Source organism: Thrips palmi, unplaced genomic scaffold, assembly GCF_012932325.1.
Source record: "Thrips palmi isolate BJ-2018 unplaced genomic scaffold, TpBJ-2018v1 HiC_scaffold_8, whole genome shotgun sequence".
Lineage (NCBI taxonomy): Eukaryota > Metazoa > Arthropoda > Insecta > Thysanoptera > Thripidae > Thrips > Thrips palmi.
In genome coordinates, this window is record NW_023144635.1 from 14,741,286 (window position 1) to 14,757,654 (window position 16,369).

General features: G+C 55.5%; 1 protein-coding gene across 1 annotated transcript; it reads right to left on the minus strand.

The window, feature by feature from the left end:
- Positions 1–2,452: 2,452 nt before the first annotated feature.
- LOC117653662 (protein ALP1-like) lies at positions 2,453–3,815 on the minus strand. The gene is made up of 4 exons (XM_034399468.1): positions 3,785–3,815; positions 3,133–3,692; positions 2,823–3,053; positions 2,453–2,735 (listed from the first exon to the last, which is right to left on the minus strand). Exons 1-4 carry the CDS (start codon positions 3,813–3,815, stop codon positions 2,532–2,534), a joined length of 1,026 nt encoding a protein of 341 aa, XP_034255359.1. The 3' UTR covers positions 2,453–2,531.
- Positions 3,816–16,369: the final 12,554 nt, after the last annotated feature.

A 16,369-nucleotide genomic window follows, 5' to 3' on the forward strand; every position in this document is an offset into this window, starting at 1 on the left:
AAGCCATTCTTACTGCGTACCTTGTGTAAATTAATTCATTTTGTTCTTAAAGGTCCATGTCGCTTCACTCCTAAAGGGAGGAGCCCTCCCAAAGGGGAAATTTAAAGGAAAAGAAAAAATTTCAATCCACACTTGCATGTTCTCGTAAAGCTGCTTCCAGTTTTCCCGGGAAAATAGGGGAGCCTCCCAGGAAAATCTGACTTCCGGACCACGCACCCCGGGCAAGAAAAAATCTAGAACTGACGGTTTGTGTTAATTTACCCATACTATGATTTATTGACATCTGGGTTTTATTTGCGCACTGTTTGATGATAGCGTTATTTTCAGATGGATCTGTAGTAGTTCCTGCCACTCCAAAATCTTTAAAACGGAAGCCAGTTCAAAAGAACTTGGTGTGGCCCACCAATGTTGCAGAAGATTTTGTCAGTGAGTGTGTTAAGAAGAAGAATTACATGCAGATATTTCCTTATGTTCCACTCCATACTTGGAAGGACGTTGCCAAAGCACTTCATGCAAAGGGCCACATCAATATAAGTTGGGACCTCTGCAGAGCAAAGTATGAACAGATGCACAACTTCTTTGTAAACACTGCCTTAAAACTAGGGGGAATGATCGGGACAAGTAAATGGACTCATTTTGAACAATTCCTGAAAATTCATGACATACCCCCAGATGTTGATCTACCCCCAAATCTGGAAATATACAGTGTGGATCAAAAAAATAGAGTTTGCGGAGGTAAGAATTAGGCCTTTCCTATAATGTTTTCTCATTTTTTTTTATTTCTTTCTATGACTCATGAAAATGTTTTGTACTTGACAGTTCACAAACCCCCTTTTGGGGTGAATGCAACACCACTCTTCTTCTTGACTGTTACAAAATCATGAAGGATAAATTCACTGGTACCAAGAGTGGTGTGGGGACACTGTTTTGTATGCCCAAATGGCAAGTATTATGAATCAATTTGAAGGAGTGGATGTAACTGGGAAGCAATGTCACTCCCACATGGACTTCATGCGCAGCAAGTTCTTCGAAGAACATGATGGGACTCGGGGCACAGGTCAGGCTCCCAGCAAGTGGCAATATTTCAAACAAATGAAAGAAATTTTCGAGAAAGATGCAAATGTAGAAGCTCCATGTGTAGCATCCACTGCAGATGGTACTCTTTTTACACTGCCAGAGGTGAGGAGCAAGCACCTTCTGAAAGGAGTACCAGAACTCGGCCTCCATCAGCCAAAGTAGAGCCTAAAAAGAAGCAGCCACCAAAGAAAATCTACAAAAGCTGGACCCAAGAAGTTCAAGAAAGGCAAATTGAACAAAGGCAGGCCCTTGTCGACGAAGTAAGACTAATGAGGATCAGCTTTGAACAAAGGAGTGCGCAGCGTATGGAGATGTTGAAAGATCTTTTAAAGAAGTTTTGATGTTTGCAATTATTATTTTAGTCCTGAGTCCCTGTAGCAGGTACTAGATTTACAAAAGTTAACATGTTTTTTGTTTATTCTTTTATTGCTTGTTCAGTGTGATGCCATTACTCTACTATGAGAGGAATGTGAGAATGCGTATTGATAGCTTCCTGTTGAAGTTGTTTCACATACAACTGAAACAAATTAAACCAAAAGTTCTCTTAATTTATTACAAAATTTCATGTGATGTCTAGTCCTAGGCACTTATTTTGTTAGGTATTTTTTTCAAATATTAATACAGAAGTTCCTTTTTAAAATTATTTTTCTAATTTGATTCCCGTGATGTCCATTTGTAAGCACTTATCTTTCTTTAACAGCAGAGAAATTTTTTGTGAGTTTCTTAATGGTCTCAATTAGTTCCATAGATGAAAATGTAAATCCTTTAGTAGTAAAAAATTTTTATGTGATGTCTAGTCCTAGGCACTAATTTTTTTAAGTATTATTTTTTTGAATTGATATAAAATTTTTTTATTCTATAAATGTCATTCCTATGATGTCCACTTGTAAGCACTTATCTTTCTTTAACAGCAAAGAAATTTTTTGTGAGTTTTCTTGATGGTCTCAATTAGTTCCATAAATGAAAATATAAGTCCTTCTCGTTTTAAAAATTTTTATGTGATGTCTAGTCCTAGGCACTATTTTTGTTTAAATATTTTATTCATAAATGAATACAAGAGTTCCTTTTATTTTTTAAATGTAATTTCCCATGATGTCCACTTTAAGCACTTATCTTTTTGTTTCAGCAAAGAAATTTGTTGTGAGGTTTCTTCCAAATGCTATCTTAATTAGTTTCCAGAATGAAAATGTCAATCCTTCTTGTTTTTATAATTCATGTGATTTCTAGTTCAAGGTAGTAATTTAAGTATTATGGAACAACCTTTGTCCTTGAAATAGTTTTTTTAATTAAAATGATAACAATTAACCTTCAAACAGTTTTAGTTTATTTGATATTACATCAATGCCACTACCAAAGTACTAAGAAATATACCAACTCACAATTTCTTAGAAAAATTAGAATACTTAAAATTTAGTAACACAGTTTGTGCATGTGACTGAGATCATTGATGATGTTTAGGCATGCTGATTATGTAAGCGGTGCATAATCATGTTCCTCTTCTCGGCTCCTCTGTCTTCAGCAGCACGCAGTAATGCAGCAACTTCTTCAGCATCATCAAGATTTGGGTTGACAATGTCCTGTGGGTCGTCAGGATTGTTATCAAAATTCTCATTGCCTAATATTTCATGTGGACGAACAGGTCTCCTTAATTGTTCATCCTGAAATTAAAAATTACAGAGTTAAAATGTTCAATTGGGCAATGAACATAGACAGTTCAATAAATACTGTAACAAAGATTTACTTACATCAATCATGGCTGCACCATTTATAATGAGGAAGTTATGAATGACAAAACAAGCTGTAATGTGATCAACAGCTAGGGCTGGATCTCTGACATACAGGTACTTTAGTCTACGCCATTTTCCCTTCCCAAGGCCAAAGGGGTTTTCCACTCTGACCCGAGCTTGGGAAAGAGCCCTGTTGTATGTTTGTTGCTCTGGTGTAAGGTGTCCATTATTTGGAAAGGGAATCATCATCTGTGAAAACAAAAAGTGGTTACTTAGTTGGGACACTTAAAGTCACTGGCGAAAGTAACTTAAAAAGAAAAGTACTCACAAAGTCAGTAAGAGTGTACCCTCCATCACCAACTAGATTTTCATCATCTTCAATAATGCGGTCATCTCCTCTTTCTAACATTCGCCTGTGCAGAGCGCTTCGCCTGAAGACTCTCCGATCATTCATGGATCCAACTTCACCTGCATGAATTTCTCGAACCAACAGGTTGTTGTCCACTACACATTGCACATTAATACTGTGAAGATCATGTCTATTAACATAATTTGCAGGAGTTTCCAACGGTGCATTTATGGGCACATGAGTGCAGTCAATAGCTCCTATAACTCCAGGAAAACCTGTCGCCTTTCCCCAAGCATTTTTAATAACCTCTCGTTCCTCTCGAGAAGGCCAGACAATGTACCGCACAGACAACTCTCTTAGGGCCTCAATAATATATCTATAAAAGTAGTGCAGTGTCCCTGGAGTCACTCCAAATCTTAAGGCCACTGTGACGGTGGTCACGCGGGGACCGCCCAGCCGAAAAGTGCAAGCGGGCAGATGCCGGGAAGGTGGGGAAAACCGACTGGCGACCGTGCGGGGCTCGGCAGTCGGTGTGGGGCCTGCCAGCGGCAAAGCCCAAAACCAAGTGTCGGGAGTGCTGAGAGCTTGTACCAAGGTAACCGGACCCCTACTTTTTCTACAACCCTCACACCGAGTAACCCCCTGACCATCAGAGAGTACATCCCCGACAAGTGCTCTGGCCCACTAAATGCCCGTTTGGGGCCGGGACTTGTACATGGTGGAGGTGCTGAGGGTTTTAGTTTTAAGCCTCACTTGGGTGGGTACCACCGGCTCACTTTTGGTTAAGGAACGACCAGCGCCCCGTCTGGCCGGTCAGCGGGTCGTTTAGGTTTAAGGTTTTTGTTTTAGGCCCGCGCCGCGCTGTGTGTTCGCGAAAAACCGACAGGCCCGGGGGCTAAATTTGGGGATGTTTAGTTTTAGGCCCGCGCGCGCCTGTGTGTTCGCGAAAAGCCGACAGGCGGAGGCTAATTGGGCTGTTTTTGTTTTAGGCCCCCGCCGGCCTGTGTGTTCGCGAAAAGCCGACAGGCCGGAGGCTAATTGGGCATGTTTTAGTTTAGGCCCGCGCCGCGCCTGTGTGTTCGCGAAAAGCCGACAGGCCGGAGGCTAATTGGGCATGGGTTAGTTTAGGCCCGCGCCGCGCCTGTGTGTTCGCGAAAAGCCGACAGGCCGGAGGTAATGGGGATGGTTTAGTTTTAGGGCCCCCGCCGCGCCTTTTGTTCGCGAAAAGCCGACAGGCCGGAGGCTAATTGGGCATGTGTTAGTTTTAGGCCCGCGCCGCGCCTGTGTGTTCGCGAAAAGCCGACAGGCCGGAGGCTAATTGGGCATGGTTTAGTTTTTAGGCCCGCGCCGCGCCTGTGTGTTCGCGAAAAGCCGACAGGCCGGAGGCTAATTGGGCACGTTTTAGTTTTTAGGCCCGCGCCGCGCCTGTGTGTTCGCGAAAAGCCGACAGGCCGGAGGCTAATTGGGCACGTTTTAGTTTTTAGGCCCGCGCCGCGCCTGTGTGTTCGCGAAAAGCCGACAGGCCGGAGGCTAATTGGGCAGGTTTTAGGTTAAGCCGCACCGAGTCGTGCCCTAGTCTTAGTCCTAGTTTTAGCCCTAGTCTAAGTTTTCAGTCTTAGTAATAGTCTTAGTCATCCCTAGTTTTAATTTAGTCGATGTTTCCGGGGGGCTAACGCACTGTGTGCACTTTGTCTGTTCTAGCGCCTTTGGCATTACTCTCTCTCCTCTTTTCTTTTATCTGGTCTCGTCATTTTTTTTCTTTTTTTTTTCCCCCTCTCTCCGTCTATCTTTCCGACTTGGCCCCACCCCCACCCAACTGAACGAAGCGCGCCTCTCCCGCGACGGCACCACCATCATATGGCTCAAGGCTTCGACCCTTCTCTCAGCCAACGAGCCCGAGATTTCCTGGGACGAGCCTGGGCCTTCGTCCGCGGCCAGCGGCGGGACAACGCCACCAACGGTCCTTTCATCGCCATCTCGCAGTGGGACGAGTTGGACGACGCCGCTTTGGTCGACGTCACCCAGAGCGTCGAGGCGGTGCTCTCCGTCGTCAAAGGCAAATCACGGTTTGACTCGCGGGCCACCGTGCGGGAACTCGATCTGGTGAACGAGCGACTGCAGAGGGACCGCCCAGTCGGTTTTCCTAGTGTGCAGGTGGTGCAGGACGCGTCCGAGGCGGGTCCAAACGACATCGTTATCCACCTCGACCGCCTCGTTGACGTAGTCAAGGAGACACGCCGGCAGGGCCGCCGCAACGCGGACGTCTACGAGGCGCTGCTCCAGCTGTTCGACGCGGAGCTTCCGTGGAGGCGGGACCGGCCTTCCATAGGCGAGCAGCTGCAGGAAGCCGAGCGGCGCCTGCGGCGGTTGGCTTCCTTCGAAGGGGCGCACATCTACGACCAGGTCACGGAGCGCGGATCACCGACGGCGACCGGGTCCCCTACACCGGCCGGCTCCTCCACAGCATCCCTGAGCACATCGACATCGGAGACCGCCTCGCTAGTCACACGGAGTGATTTGGAATCGTCGTTTATCGACGATTTCTCGTCAGGTTGGTCGTCCCCCATTTTTGCTTCGTCGCAGGGGTCAGAGCGCGCTCGGCCAGTCCGCCCGGCGCCCCCACCACCTGCAGGTGCCCAGCCGCACGAGCGGCCCGTGCGACAAGCCCCTGAAGTACCCCACCTTCGAGGACACGAGGACGAGCGGGAGGACGACGAGATGGTGCCCCCCCTGTGCTTCAACAAGTACGGTGACCTCGAGGATGGTGACCCGGAGGCGTTCCTGGAGTCCCAGGAGGCCCTCTGGGCTCTCTACCGAGTGCCCGCGGAGCACTTCATCACCCAGATGCAGCAGTGCGTGCGCGGCGCGGCAAAGGACTTCCTCGACGGCTTCATCCTCCGCTACGGCCGGGACCCGAACGGCTGGGAGCTGTTCCGGGACGAGTTTTTCCGGAGGTTCCGCCAGGGGAGGACCGAGGCGGACCGGTGGAAGGTAGCCAACGGGCGGGTGCAGCGGCCGGGTGAGTCCATTGAAGCTTACGCCATGGCTAAGGAGACCCTCTTGCGCAAGGCCAACCACGGCATGCGGGAAGCGGACATTGCGAACACCGTCGCTGACGGTTTCCGGCCCGAGATCGCCGGCCCCCTCCGGGCTTTGACTTTCCGTTCTATGGCCGATATGCTGGATGCGGCCCGAAAGGTCCAGGGGAGCCAGGTGCCAGCCTCGGAGAAGGGCGCGGCGACGGAGGGAGCAGCGGCCAGTTCGTCTGCCACCACCGAGGCGCAGCGCCTCGCCACCGAGATGCTGGGAGCTGTCCTGGAGAAGCTGACCATCGCTCCGGGGGCAATGGCCGCCCACGCCGTGGGTCCAGCCTGGAACAACCGCCCTCCTTCTCGGGACGCCTCGACCGACCGCAACAGGGGCCGCCAGTCCCGGGGTGAGGCTAACGTGCACTTTGAGGGTTCCAGCTTCAGCGGGGACCGCCGCAGCCGCCGCGACGGCACGCCGCATCCAGGGGGCCGGGACAGGAGCGCCTCCAGGGGTCATCAGGGCCCCGCTTGGCCGATGGGGGGCCCAGGGGCGTGGCCAGGCTGGCCAGGTTTCTGCACGCCGGCCCCGGGCATGTGGCCCCCGTTCAACACGTGGCCCATGGCGGGGCCATCGCCCCCCTGCCCTTGCCCGTACATGCACCAACCCATGGGGTGGGGCATGCCGACAGGGCAGTTTGGTCAGCAGTGGCAGGCCAAGGGCCCCGCCGCGGGTTGGCAACTAAGCCCGCCACAGGCAGGCCCAGCACCCGGCAACAGTGCTCCACCGAGTCAGCGCTCCCGCAGCAAGTCCAGGGAACGGGGCGCTTGTTTCAACTGCGGGTCGGCCGAGCATTTCCAAGCAAACTGCCCGGTCGCAAAAAACTAGGCAGCGGGCCCGCCGGGTCAGCGGGCATTGCACCCAGGCCCGGAAGGCCCTTGCCGGGCCGTGCACCGCGGCCGCCGGCCGCCTTCGCGGATCGCGCTGCACTTCTCCCTGCGTCAGCAACTGACACATCGCTGACGGCGGCGCAGCACGGGCATCGGCGTCGACCGGGCCCGGCCATTGTCGCAGTCAGCCTGCCCGGGTCTACAGTGCCCCTCCCACCCCAGCTCAAGGGACGCCAGGTGGCCACCCTTGCAGTGCACCTCGAGAGCTCTTCGGTGCCGGTCATCGCCCAGTTGGACTCAGGAAGCTCGGTGAACATCGTAGCGACGGCTCTCTACACTTCGTTGGGTAGGAAACATGGTGAGTGGCTGCCGCCCCCCTTCGGACTAAACACAGCCGGGGGGCGACCCCTCCGCGTCGCGGGTTGTGCCTATGTGCGAGTGCTTCTTCCTGGACATGTCTGCTCCATAAGAGTGTTTGTGGTCGACGATCTGGCCTTGCCTTTCATCCTAGGCCTTGAGTTTTTCCTTGAATTTGGTGTTGTGCTCAACTTCAAGACTCTGCAGGCGTCTCGCCAACTCGACGATGGCTCCTTGTCGCTGCTAGGCCCGCTCCTTTCCGCCCGTGTTCTCCAGTCGGTGCCGCGGGCTCTCTCCATCGGCGCGCGCGGCGGCCCGGTTCCAGTCTTCGCGACGCTCCAAGTGGCCGTCAGGGCCAGGACTACGTCCTTCGTGCCGTTCCGGATCGATGGCGCGCCCCTCGACAGCGACTGCGTGTTCATCCCCGACGACACGTTGGCGTCGGAGCTCCTCATGGCGGGCGCTGCGGTAGGACCGTCATCTAAGGTCATCCCGGTGTGCAACGCCAGGGAGCAAAGGTATGTGTTGGATCCGTCGCGGCCCCTGGGTTTTCTGTACCCCTTGGTGAAGCCAGCGACGGCCTGTGTGGCAACCCCGTGTGACTCCGCCCCCACCGCGCCTGCTCCGGACATCGTATTCAACGTCAACCCCGCCATGGATCCTACCGAGCGGCGGCGCCTGCTCGATCTCCTCCATTCGTACCGTGACTGTTTCGCCACGTCTCTGCAGGAGCTTCGGATAGCCAACGTCCCGGCTGTGGAGATCGCCCTACAGGACAACAAGGTCGTCCGGTCGCGGCCGTACCGGCTATCCCAGGCGGAGCGGGAGGCGCTGCGGGAGCAACTGGACGGCTTCCTGGAGCTCGGCATCGTGGAGCCCTCGACGAGCGCGTACTGCAGCCCCATCTGCTTCGTCAAGAAGGCAGACACAGGCAAGCTACGCATGATCCAAGACCTGCGCCGGGTGAACAAGCTGATCGCCGACGTGTCCTGGCCGATACCGCGTATCGACGAGGTGATTGACAAGTTTGCAGGGGCGACATACCTGGCGTCCATTGACCTCAAGGTTGCGTTCCAACAGATCCCTCTCCAGCCGGGCTTGTCCAGGGACATCTTCGCGTTCGAGTGTGAGTTCGGGAAGTACACCTGGGCGACGCTCCCTCAAGGTATGAAAAATTCGCCATTCTATCTGGCGTTGGCCATGTACAGGGTGTATGGCCCGCTCTTGCACCCGGGTAGTGCCCAGCTGGCCGAGGGCGAGCGAGCCTCGCAGTACGCCTCCAATTTCTCCATGTACTTTGACGACTGCAATTTCCACAGTAAGTGTTTTGAGGATTTCTTTAACACCATCAAAGAATTCTTGCAGTTGTCTCGGGCGGGCAGGATCACACTGTCGGCGGAGAAGTCGGTCTTTGGATACCCCGAACTGAAAGTTCTGGGCTTTTTGGTAACTGGGACCACCTGCCGCATGCCGCCGTCTGTCATCGACACCATCAAGGGGCTGCGGGAGCCAGCAGACAGGAAGGAGTTGGAGTCGCTGTTGGGCCTGTACAATTTCTACCGCAGGTTCGTGTCCAACTTCAGCAGGAAGGCCGCCCCCCTGACACAGCTCCTAGTTAAAGACGCCAGGTTTGAGTTCGGTCAGCGCCAGCGCCAGGCCTTGCAGGAGCTCCAGGAGGCCCTCTCCGCGAACCTACCTCTGCTGCTGTTCGACTCGGAGAGGGAGACGGCGCTGTTCTGCGACGGGTCCCGTGTGGGGCTGGGGGCAGCCTTGGCGCAGCTCCTGGACAACGTGTGGCAGCCCTGCTACTGCGCATCGCGGAGCCTGACGTCCAGCGAGAAGAACTACTCCCCGACGGAGCTCGAGCTGCTGGCCTGCTGTTTCGGAGCGAAAACGTTCCGGCACCACCTGCTTGGCCGCCGCTTCCTGATCTTCAGCGACCACAAGGCCCTGTCATACGTCGACTCGCTGACCACAACAAACCAGCGCCTGGCTAAGTTTCTGCACTTCCTGTCCTCGTTTTCGTATAAAATCAAGTATCTTGCAGGGAAACAGCAGGTCGTCGCCGACGCTCTCAGTCGCCTCACGGCGGGCCCGGCCCCGGCGAGTTGTTTTGAGTCGGAGGTCGACGCCACCGTCCACGCGGTCACCCGAGCCGCGGCGCGGCGAGGTGCTGACGCAGCGCGGGCCCCAGACGGGCCGGCGCCGACTGACCCAGTGCCGGGGCTTGCTGAGCTTGGGCTTCCTACCGGAGCTGACCTCGACCAGTTCGTGTCCCGCGAGCAGCGCCTCGACCCAACGCTGGCACCGATCATCGAAGCCTTGGAGGCGGGCGGCCAGCAGCGCGACGGGGCGCACCGGTACCAGCTCGTCGCGGGTTGCCTATGCTCTAGGGCGGGCAGAACCATCGTGCCCCGCCGCCTCCAACCGGTCGTCGTGAAGGCATACCACAGCGCGGGCCACTACAGCGCGGAGAAGACACTGCGTACCATCAAGCAGCGGTATGAGTGGGACGGCATGCGGGAGGCTGTGCGCGAGCACTGCCGCACTTGCCATCTGTGTCAGCTGAAAAAGGTCACCCGGCCCCGGAACCCAGGTACACTGTCGCCACTGGTGGCGCACGAGTGTTTTGAGCTGGTGGTCGGCGATTTTCTGGGGCCCCTGAGACAGTCTGGGGGGAAGCTGTTCATCATGGTGTACGTGTGCAGTTTCACTAAGTTCTGTGTCTGTTATCCAACAAGGCGAAACTCGGCGGCGGCGGCGATCCGGACTTTCAACTCCCTGGCCTTCACTTACGGTTTGCCGCAGCGATTCTACTCTGACGCGGTGCCCTTCGCTTCGGCTGAGTTTGCCGCCCATCTGGCAGGCGCCGGGGTGCAGCAGAATGTCGCCCCACCGAACACCCACTTCTGCGTTGGAGCTGCTGAGGCCGCGGTCAAGCGGGTTAAGACGCAGCTTCACCTCCTGGCTGACGCCGAGGGGGCGAATTGGACCGCAGTGCTGCCGGCGGCGGTGTTCTTCATGAACAACTCTGTCATTCCTGAACTTGACTGCTCCCCTTTCGCAGCGCTCCATGGCTACATTCCCCGGCTAGCAGTGGACAACGCCTTGGCGCCAACATCCAGCAGGCAGCTCGCGGACAAGATGCGGGAGCTTGCCGCCGACAGGGAGAAGTTGCGTGTGCAGCAGGTGGCCTATCGGACCAAGATGAGGCGCCACTACAACCAGCGCCACGCCCCCGTGCGCTTCGTGCCGGGCCAGCAAGTCAAGCTGTTCCACCCGGGGTCGCCTTTTGGCTGGAAGAGGGGGGAGTTTTCCGGTCCTCATGAGGTCATCGCGCAGCTGAATGACCAGTCGTACCTCGTCCGGGTACCCGAGAGGGGCCGCATGCGCGACAAGGTCGTGCACGCGTGGAACCTGGAGCCGTACCATTCCGCCACCTAACCCGGTTTCTGTCTTCTTTTCGGACACGCAGGTCTCCGGTATGCAATGCGGCGGGCTGGGCCTCCTGGCCATCGTCTTGCTCCTCTGCGACCGCGGCGCTTCTACCACGGCGGGGGACACCTGGACCTCCCTTCCGGTGCGGCTCTCGGCAGGGCTGGTTGAGCGCCCGCTGGCGGCCAAGTTTGCTGTGGAGGCGTCCGAGACGCTTCACTTCCGACGCCCCCTGCCCACCCTGGACGGAGCCCACTTCACCAGACTGGCGACTCACGTGGCGAAGATTTTTGGCGGCACGTCGCGGGGCATGGCGGACACGGCAACATCGTGGCGAACCAGCGTCGAGCAGTTGATCAGCCAGATCCAACTGGTGCGGTCCTCCACGACGGCACCATACCGCGGCCCCCGCGGGATTGCGGCCCTTGGTTCTGTATTAAATTGGTGTTGCGATGTGGCTGTGGAGAGCCAACTAGCCCCATTGATGGAGAATGAGAAGCGTCTCAAGGCCGCGCTGAAGTCCGTTGTTAACGCTCACGCCACGTTGGAGGGAGATTTGGTAACGACTATCGCTGAGATGAGAAACTTTTCTGGTGCTGTTGATGTTTCGTTTCGGCGGGTTTCAGAGGCGATTGCGCAGACGAGGCAGAACGGGGTGGTGATGTACAACAACTACATCTCAGCGCTGGACATCCTCGGCCACATGGCGGAGCTGCAAGCCGTTCTCACCGAGGCGCTGGCTACGGAGACTTCACTTGGGGCCGCTCTTGCTGCCTGCGCGTCCAATCAGCTCTCCCCGCAACTCGTGCCAGTTGAACGCCTTCGAGCCGCCGCAGGGGAGCTACTGGCGAACGCGGTCAACGAGGGTATGCGGCTCGCCGTCCCGGACGTGAACGTGCTCTACTCCGCCCGGGTGTCCCACTGCAGCGTTACGGAGACAGACTTGCACATTTGGGTGAAGATCCCCTTGGTCGCAGTGGGCAGCGCGTGGTCAATGGTAGAGTATGCCCCCCTGCCGTTCCTGTGGCGCAACACAACATGCCGGTTGTTCCAGGGCCCCGTAGTGGCAGCAAAGACGGGGACGGAAGTGGTGCTCCTACACGGTGAAGCGGCGCGGCACTGTGCGCAGGGGCAGCTATGCCAAGTGCCCCGGGCAGCTGACACTTCGGACGCCGCCCGCTGCGTCCACGCGGCCGCCCTCGACAGCTCCATGGACAGCCTGCGGGACAGTTGCGCGTTCACCTGCGCTCACCAACATCTGCCTGCGATTCTGGAGGTATCGCCGGACCACTTTGTTGTGGCCAATCCAACATCCTCTCCCCTTCTGCTGCAGTGCGAGGAGTCCACCAAGTCCTTCGCGAGCCGGGGGGTAGCGGCCCACCACCTCACTGTGCCGCCGCCGTGCCGCGTGGTCATCGACGGGGTCACCATCATCCATCGCCGGGGCCACGCCCATCAGAACCTGTCTGATGTGGCGCGGGGGGAGATTCTGCTGCCAGCGTTGTGGTCGGTACATGCGTCGACAGACTTGGGCTCACTCGGAGGACTGTCCGCGGAGCCTGTGTACCATAATCTGTCGGCGCTGATCGACCTGGGCTGGTCAGCGAAAACAGCCAGGTTCGTCGCGCCGGTGCATCGGGCCAGCGTGGATCTGCCGGAACTGGAGGAGGTGCCCGTCCACCCCTACCGGTTTTTCCCAGGGGAGGAATGGGCCCTCCTGGCCGCGCTGGTCGCGCTGGCCGTGACCAACGTGGGCGCCATCTGGGCAATCTCCATCGTCGCCTGCCGGAGTCCGCAGCCGCGTGCCGAGGCGGCGCCAGCAACCCCGCCAGGACCGTCAACCCCCGCTGCGGCATGGACAGCTGCCGCCGCGCTGGAGGGCGTGCTGGCCAACCGGCCCCGGTCCCTCGCGCTCGTCGCTCCGGGTGAGGTGGCCTCGCAGGGACGCAGCCGGCCCAGCTCGGCCATCCTGGTGGAGGCGTCGGAGCCACTGCTGACGCGGCGGGCTGGTGTCTCCTACCCGGCGTCTGCAGAGGCGACGGCGCGGCCGCCACTTCCGCTGCCCCAGCGGCCGAAGAACCGGCGCTAGCCCCCCCCCCTCTAAACGCCGTTTGGGTGGCTGCAGCCGAGGCCGGACCCGGCCCTTGTGTCGGTGCGGCGAGAAGAAGAGCCTGCCCTGCAGCCACCCCCGCGCTATGGCCTGTCTTTCTTGCCCGCTCGGTCTCTCCGCACTAACTTTGGCTCCAGCCCTCTATCGCCCCTGATGGTCCACGGGGTCCTAACATCCCTGACCCCTTGGACCGCACCTCCGTCCCTTCCTGTCCGGGTGCCTGTGTTACAGCGGCCGCCGCCCTGGCAGGAACACCCACCGACGCCCTGCCCAGACACCATCGGGGCAGGCACCGAGGCAGCAAGGGACGATCGTGCGACGGGCCGTCACCGAGGGCGCCGCCAGGGACCTGGACTCCACCTTCGGGCGTGCGCCACCACGAGCGCTCCGTGGCGGTCTCTCCATCCGATCGCCCGGGACGCCCCCATGAGCGCAGCCGTGGACTTCAACTCCACCTTCCAGTGGCCGCCGCCCCCGGGGACGACTGCCTGGACCACGATAGACGCGGCGCCCGCCTTCTGCCGGCGTCGAGACGCGGGCGCCGCGCCTCTCCATTGATGGCGCGTCTTCGCAGAACACTCCCGTGGACGTCGCATCGCAGCTCCGCCGACGACCTCTCTTTCTATTTTTCCATCTAAAATTTCTTCATTCTTTGGCACCAAATTGAATAAAAAATTGCTCTGTCCCATTTACACCCCCAAACCTTGTTTTGCGTCGGGGGCGGTTCTATGGTTCGGGAAAACATTGCACTCATCCTAGTTGGCATCCAGCTCATAGTCGCATAGAAATTCCAAAGTCACAGTTTTCAATTTTAAAAATTTTTTCAACAATTTTCGCAATGTTTTTCCGCAGCATAGGGCTGCCAGCTAACTGGCTCGCCCCAAAGGGTAAATTCGTTCAGTCAAGTTAACTTTAGTCCATTCGCCTTTTTGGGCCTTCAATTTCAAATCTCCATTTCGCGTTTAGTTTTTGTATTTAATTTTTCGAGTCGCTTCCGGGCATCTCCACTTTAGTTCGTTTTTCTTTTTCGGCTTTACGCTTTAAATTCAGTAACTTTTGGCCCTGCATGCCAGCTGCACCTGTCCGTGGGGGGGGCTGGGGGTGCGGGGTCGCACGCTTTTTTGGTTGGGGGTGATGTGACGGTGGTCACGCGGGGACCGCCCAGCCGAAAAGTGCAAGCGAAGGCAGATGCTCGGGAAGGTAGGGAACCGACTGGCGAGCCGTGCCGGGGCTCGGCAGTCGGTGTGGGGCCTGCCAGCGGCAAAGACCAAACCAAGTGTCGGGAGTGCTGAGAGCTTGTACCAAGGTAACCGGACTCCTTACTTATTCTACAACCCTCACACCCGAGTAACCCCCTGACCATCAGAGAGCTACATCCCTGACAAGTGCTCTGGCCCACTAAACTGCCTGTTGGGTCCGGGACTTGTACAACGGTACTCTGAAATTGGTACCGCGGTACTTTACCGGTACTATCGAAAAGCACGGTACCGCGGTACCTTACCGGTACTATGGAAATTTTCAGTACCGCGGTACTTTACCGGTACTTTCAAAAGTACCGACGGTACTTGACGCGGTACTTCAAAAAAATTTAGAAAATCGAAGGTAAATTTCAGATGAAGTAAAAGTGCCGGAACGGCAACAGAAGTGTCCGCCACGCGAACGCCAACATTGCCATTTATTAGTCTCCAGTTCTTTCTGAAGACACCGCCGCATGCCTTTGTGGCCTGGTTCCTGAGGGGGCCACGAAGGGCATGTTTATTGCGCGTCATTCACAGCGCACCCCGGCGGCCGCCGGCAGGGCCGGTGACCTGCACAGGCCTGTTACCTGATTCCGAGTCTCCCTGTCTCTCTCGCACTCACGGGGCGTCACATGGGGGTGCGAGAGAGACAGGGCAACAAGGAGACCCTTTCAGAATCCGCACGTGGTGGCCATCGGCTCCCCGCACCACTCCTCCCCTCCCCCTTCTCTGCACCGGCCCTTTCCGGGACCCCGAGGAGGACTGCGGGAACTCAAAGAAACAATTAAGACAGACGGACAAACAAGTATGCAGGCGAGATAGGACAAGGCCACGGCCACGGCTAATCCATTTTTCTCGCTCTTTTCTCTACTCTCCAAAGGGAAAAGGACCGACTCGGTACTGTGCGTTACTTTACTCGGGAATCGGTACCGCGGTACTTTACCGGTCCTTTTCGCGACATTGGTACCGTGGTACCGGTACTTTACCCAAAAAAGTACCGCGGTACCAGTACCGCGGTACTTTACTTTACCGCCCATGCCTGCTGGCCTGATCGTTGGCCTGATCAGTATCCGGCAATGGGAGTTGTGCCAATCCGTGCCACGGACTCATGGGTATTTTAACCATACACTCCTCATGAACTCTTCATCAGGGAGTGCACTACTCATTGCTTCAACACAAGGTAGGGGTAGGTTGGGGAAGAAAAGTACAAAACGCGTACTTTGCACTGTACAGAAGTTCCAAATGAGGATTCAACTAGTCTGCTCTCATGTAATCCAATGCCTTCCTAATGAAATGGATCACTGCCTTCCCAGCCAACTGCCATAGGCGTTTCCGGTTTCTTATTGCCTCCCCTCAGCACCCCCGCTTCCCTTCGTTCCCCGGTCATGCCAAACTTCCGCCATCAAACAGAGACCACCAAGAACGAGCCTCAGAGTTCGTCAAAACGGTTTTCACTATCTAATTTAATTTTTAATCATTCTCCGAAAATCTAAGATAGGTTTCTGAATTTTGGTGTGGCACGGTAGTACTGATCGAAAGTAAACACGTCCAGCAGACTCTTTTCTTTCACCTCTCAACCTCGTGTATGCTTCTGTCTTGTCATCTGTCCTACTTACTCTATGCTCATACTCTCTCATCAAAATCATGCCTCCGAAAGTAAAACACTGCTCCGTTCTTCATTGTCATTCTGCTCAGCCTGGAAATGGGCAAACCATGTTCAAGTTTCCCAACGAAATTGATCGGTAATAAATATTACAGAGTATTACATCAACGTTTTACTTAAATTTAAGGACATATTTATATCATTACTGTATAGTTGAACAACCAACATTTATTCTCTTTCAGTCTCAAAATTTGGCTTGAAGCGAGTGGCAATGCCTCATTGACTAAAGTGTCGTTCAAACTCCTGCATGAGGGTCGTTATGTTTGTGTCAAACATTTTGAGGATCGCATGTTTTCGAACAAACACCATGACAGGCTCAGGAGGAACAGTGTGCCAACCCTTAATCTGCCAGAGCCCCTACCAAAATCATTGGTAGACAGTGTGGTGCCAGGAGGTAAGAATTATGAAGGGTTCGAAGTTCCAGATCCCTGACAAATAGAGACTTTGTAGCTTGTTTGCACCAGTTAATTGTAATTTTTTTTTTAACAGTGGCTTT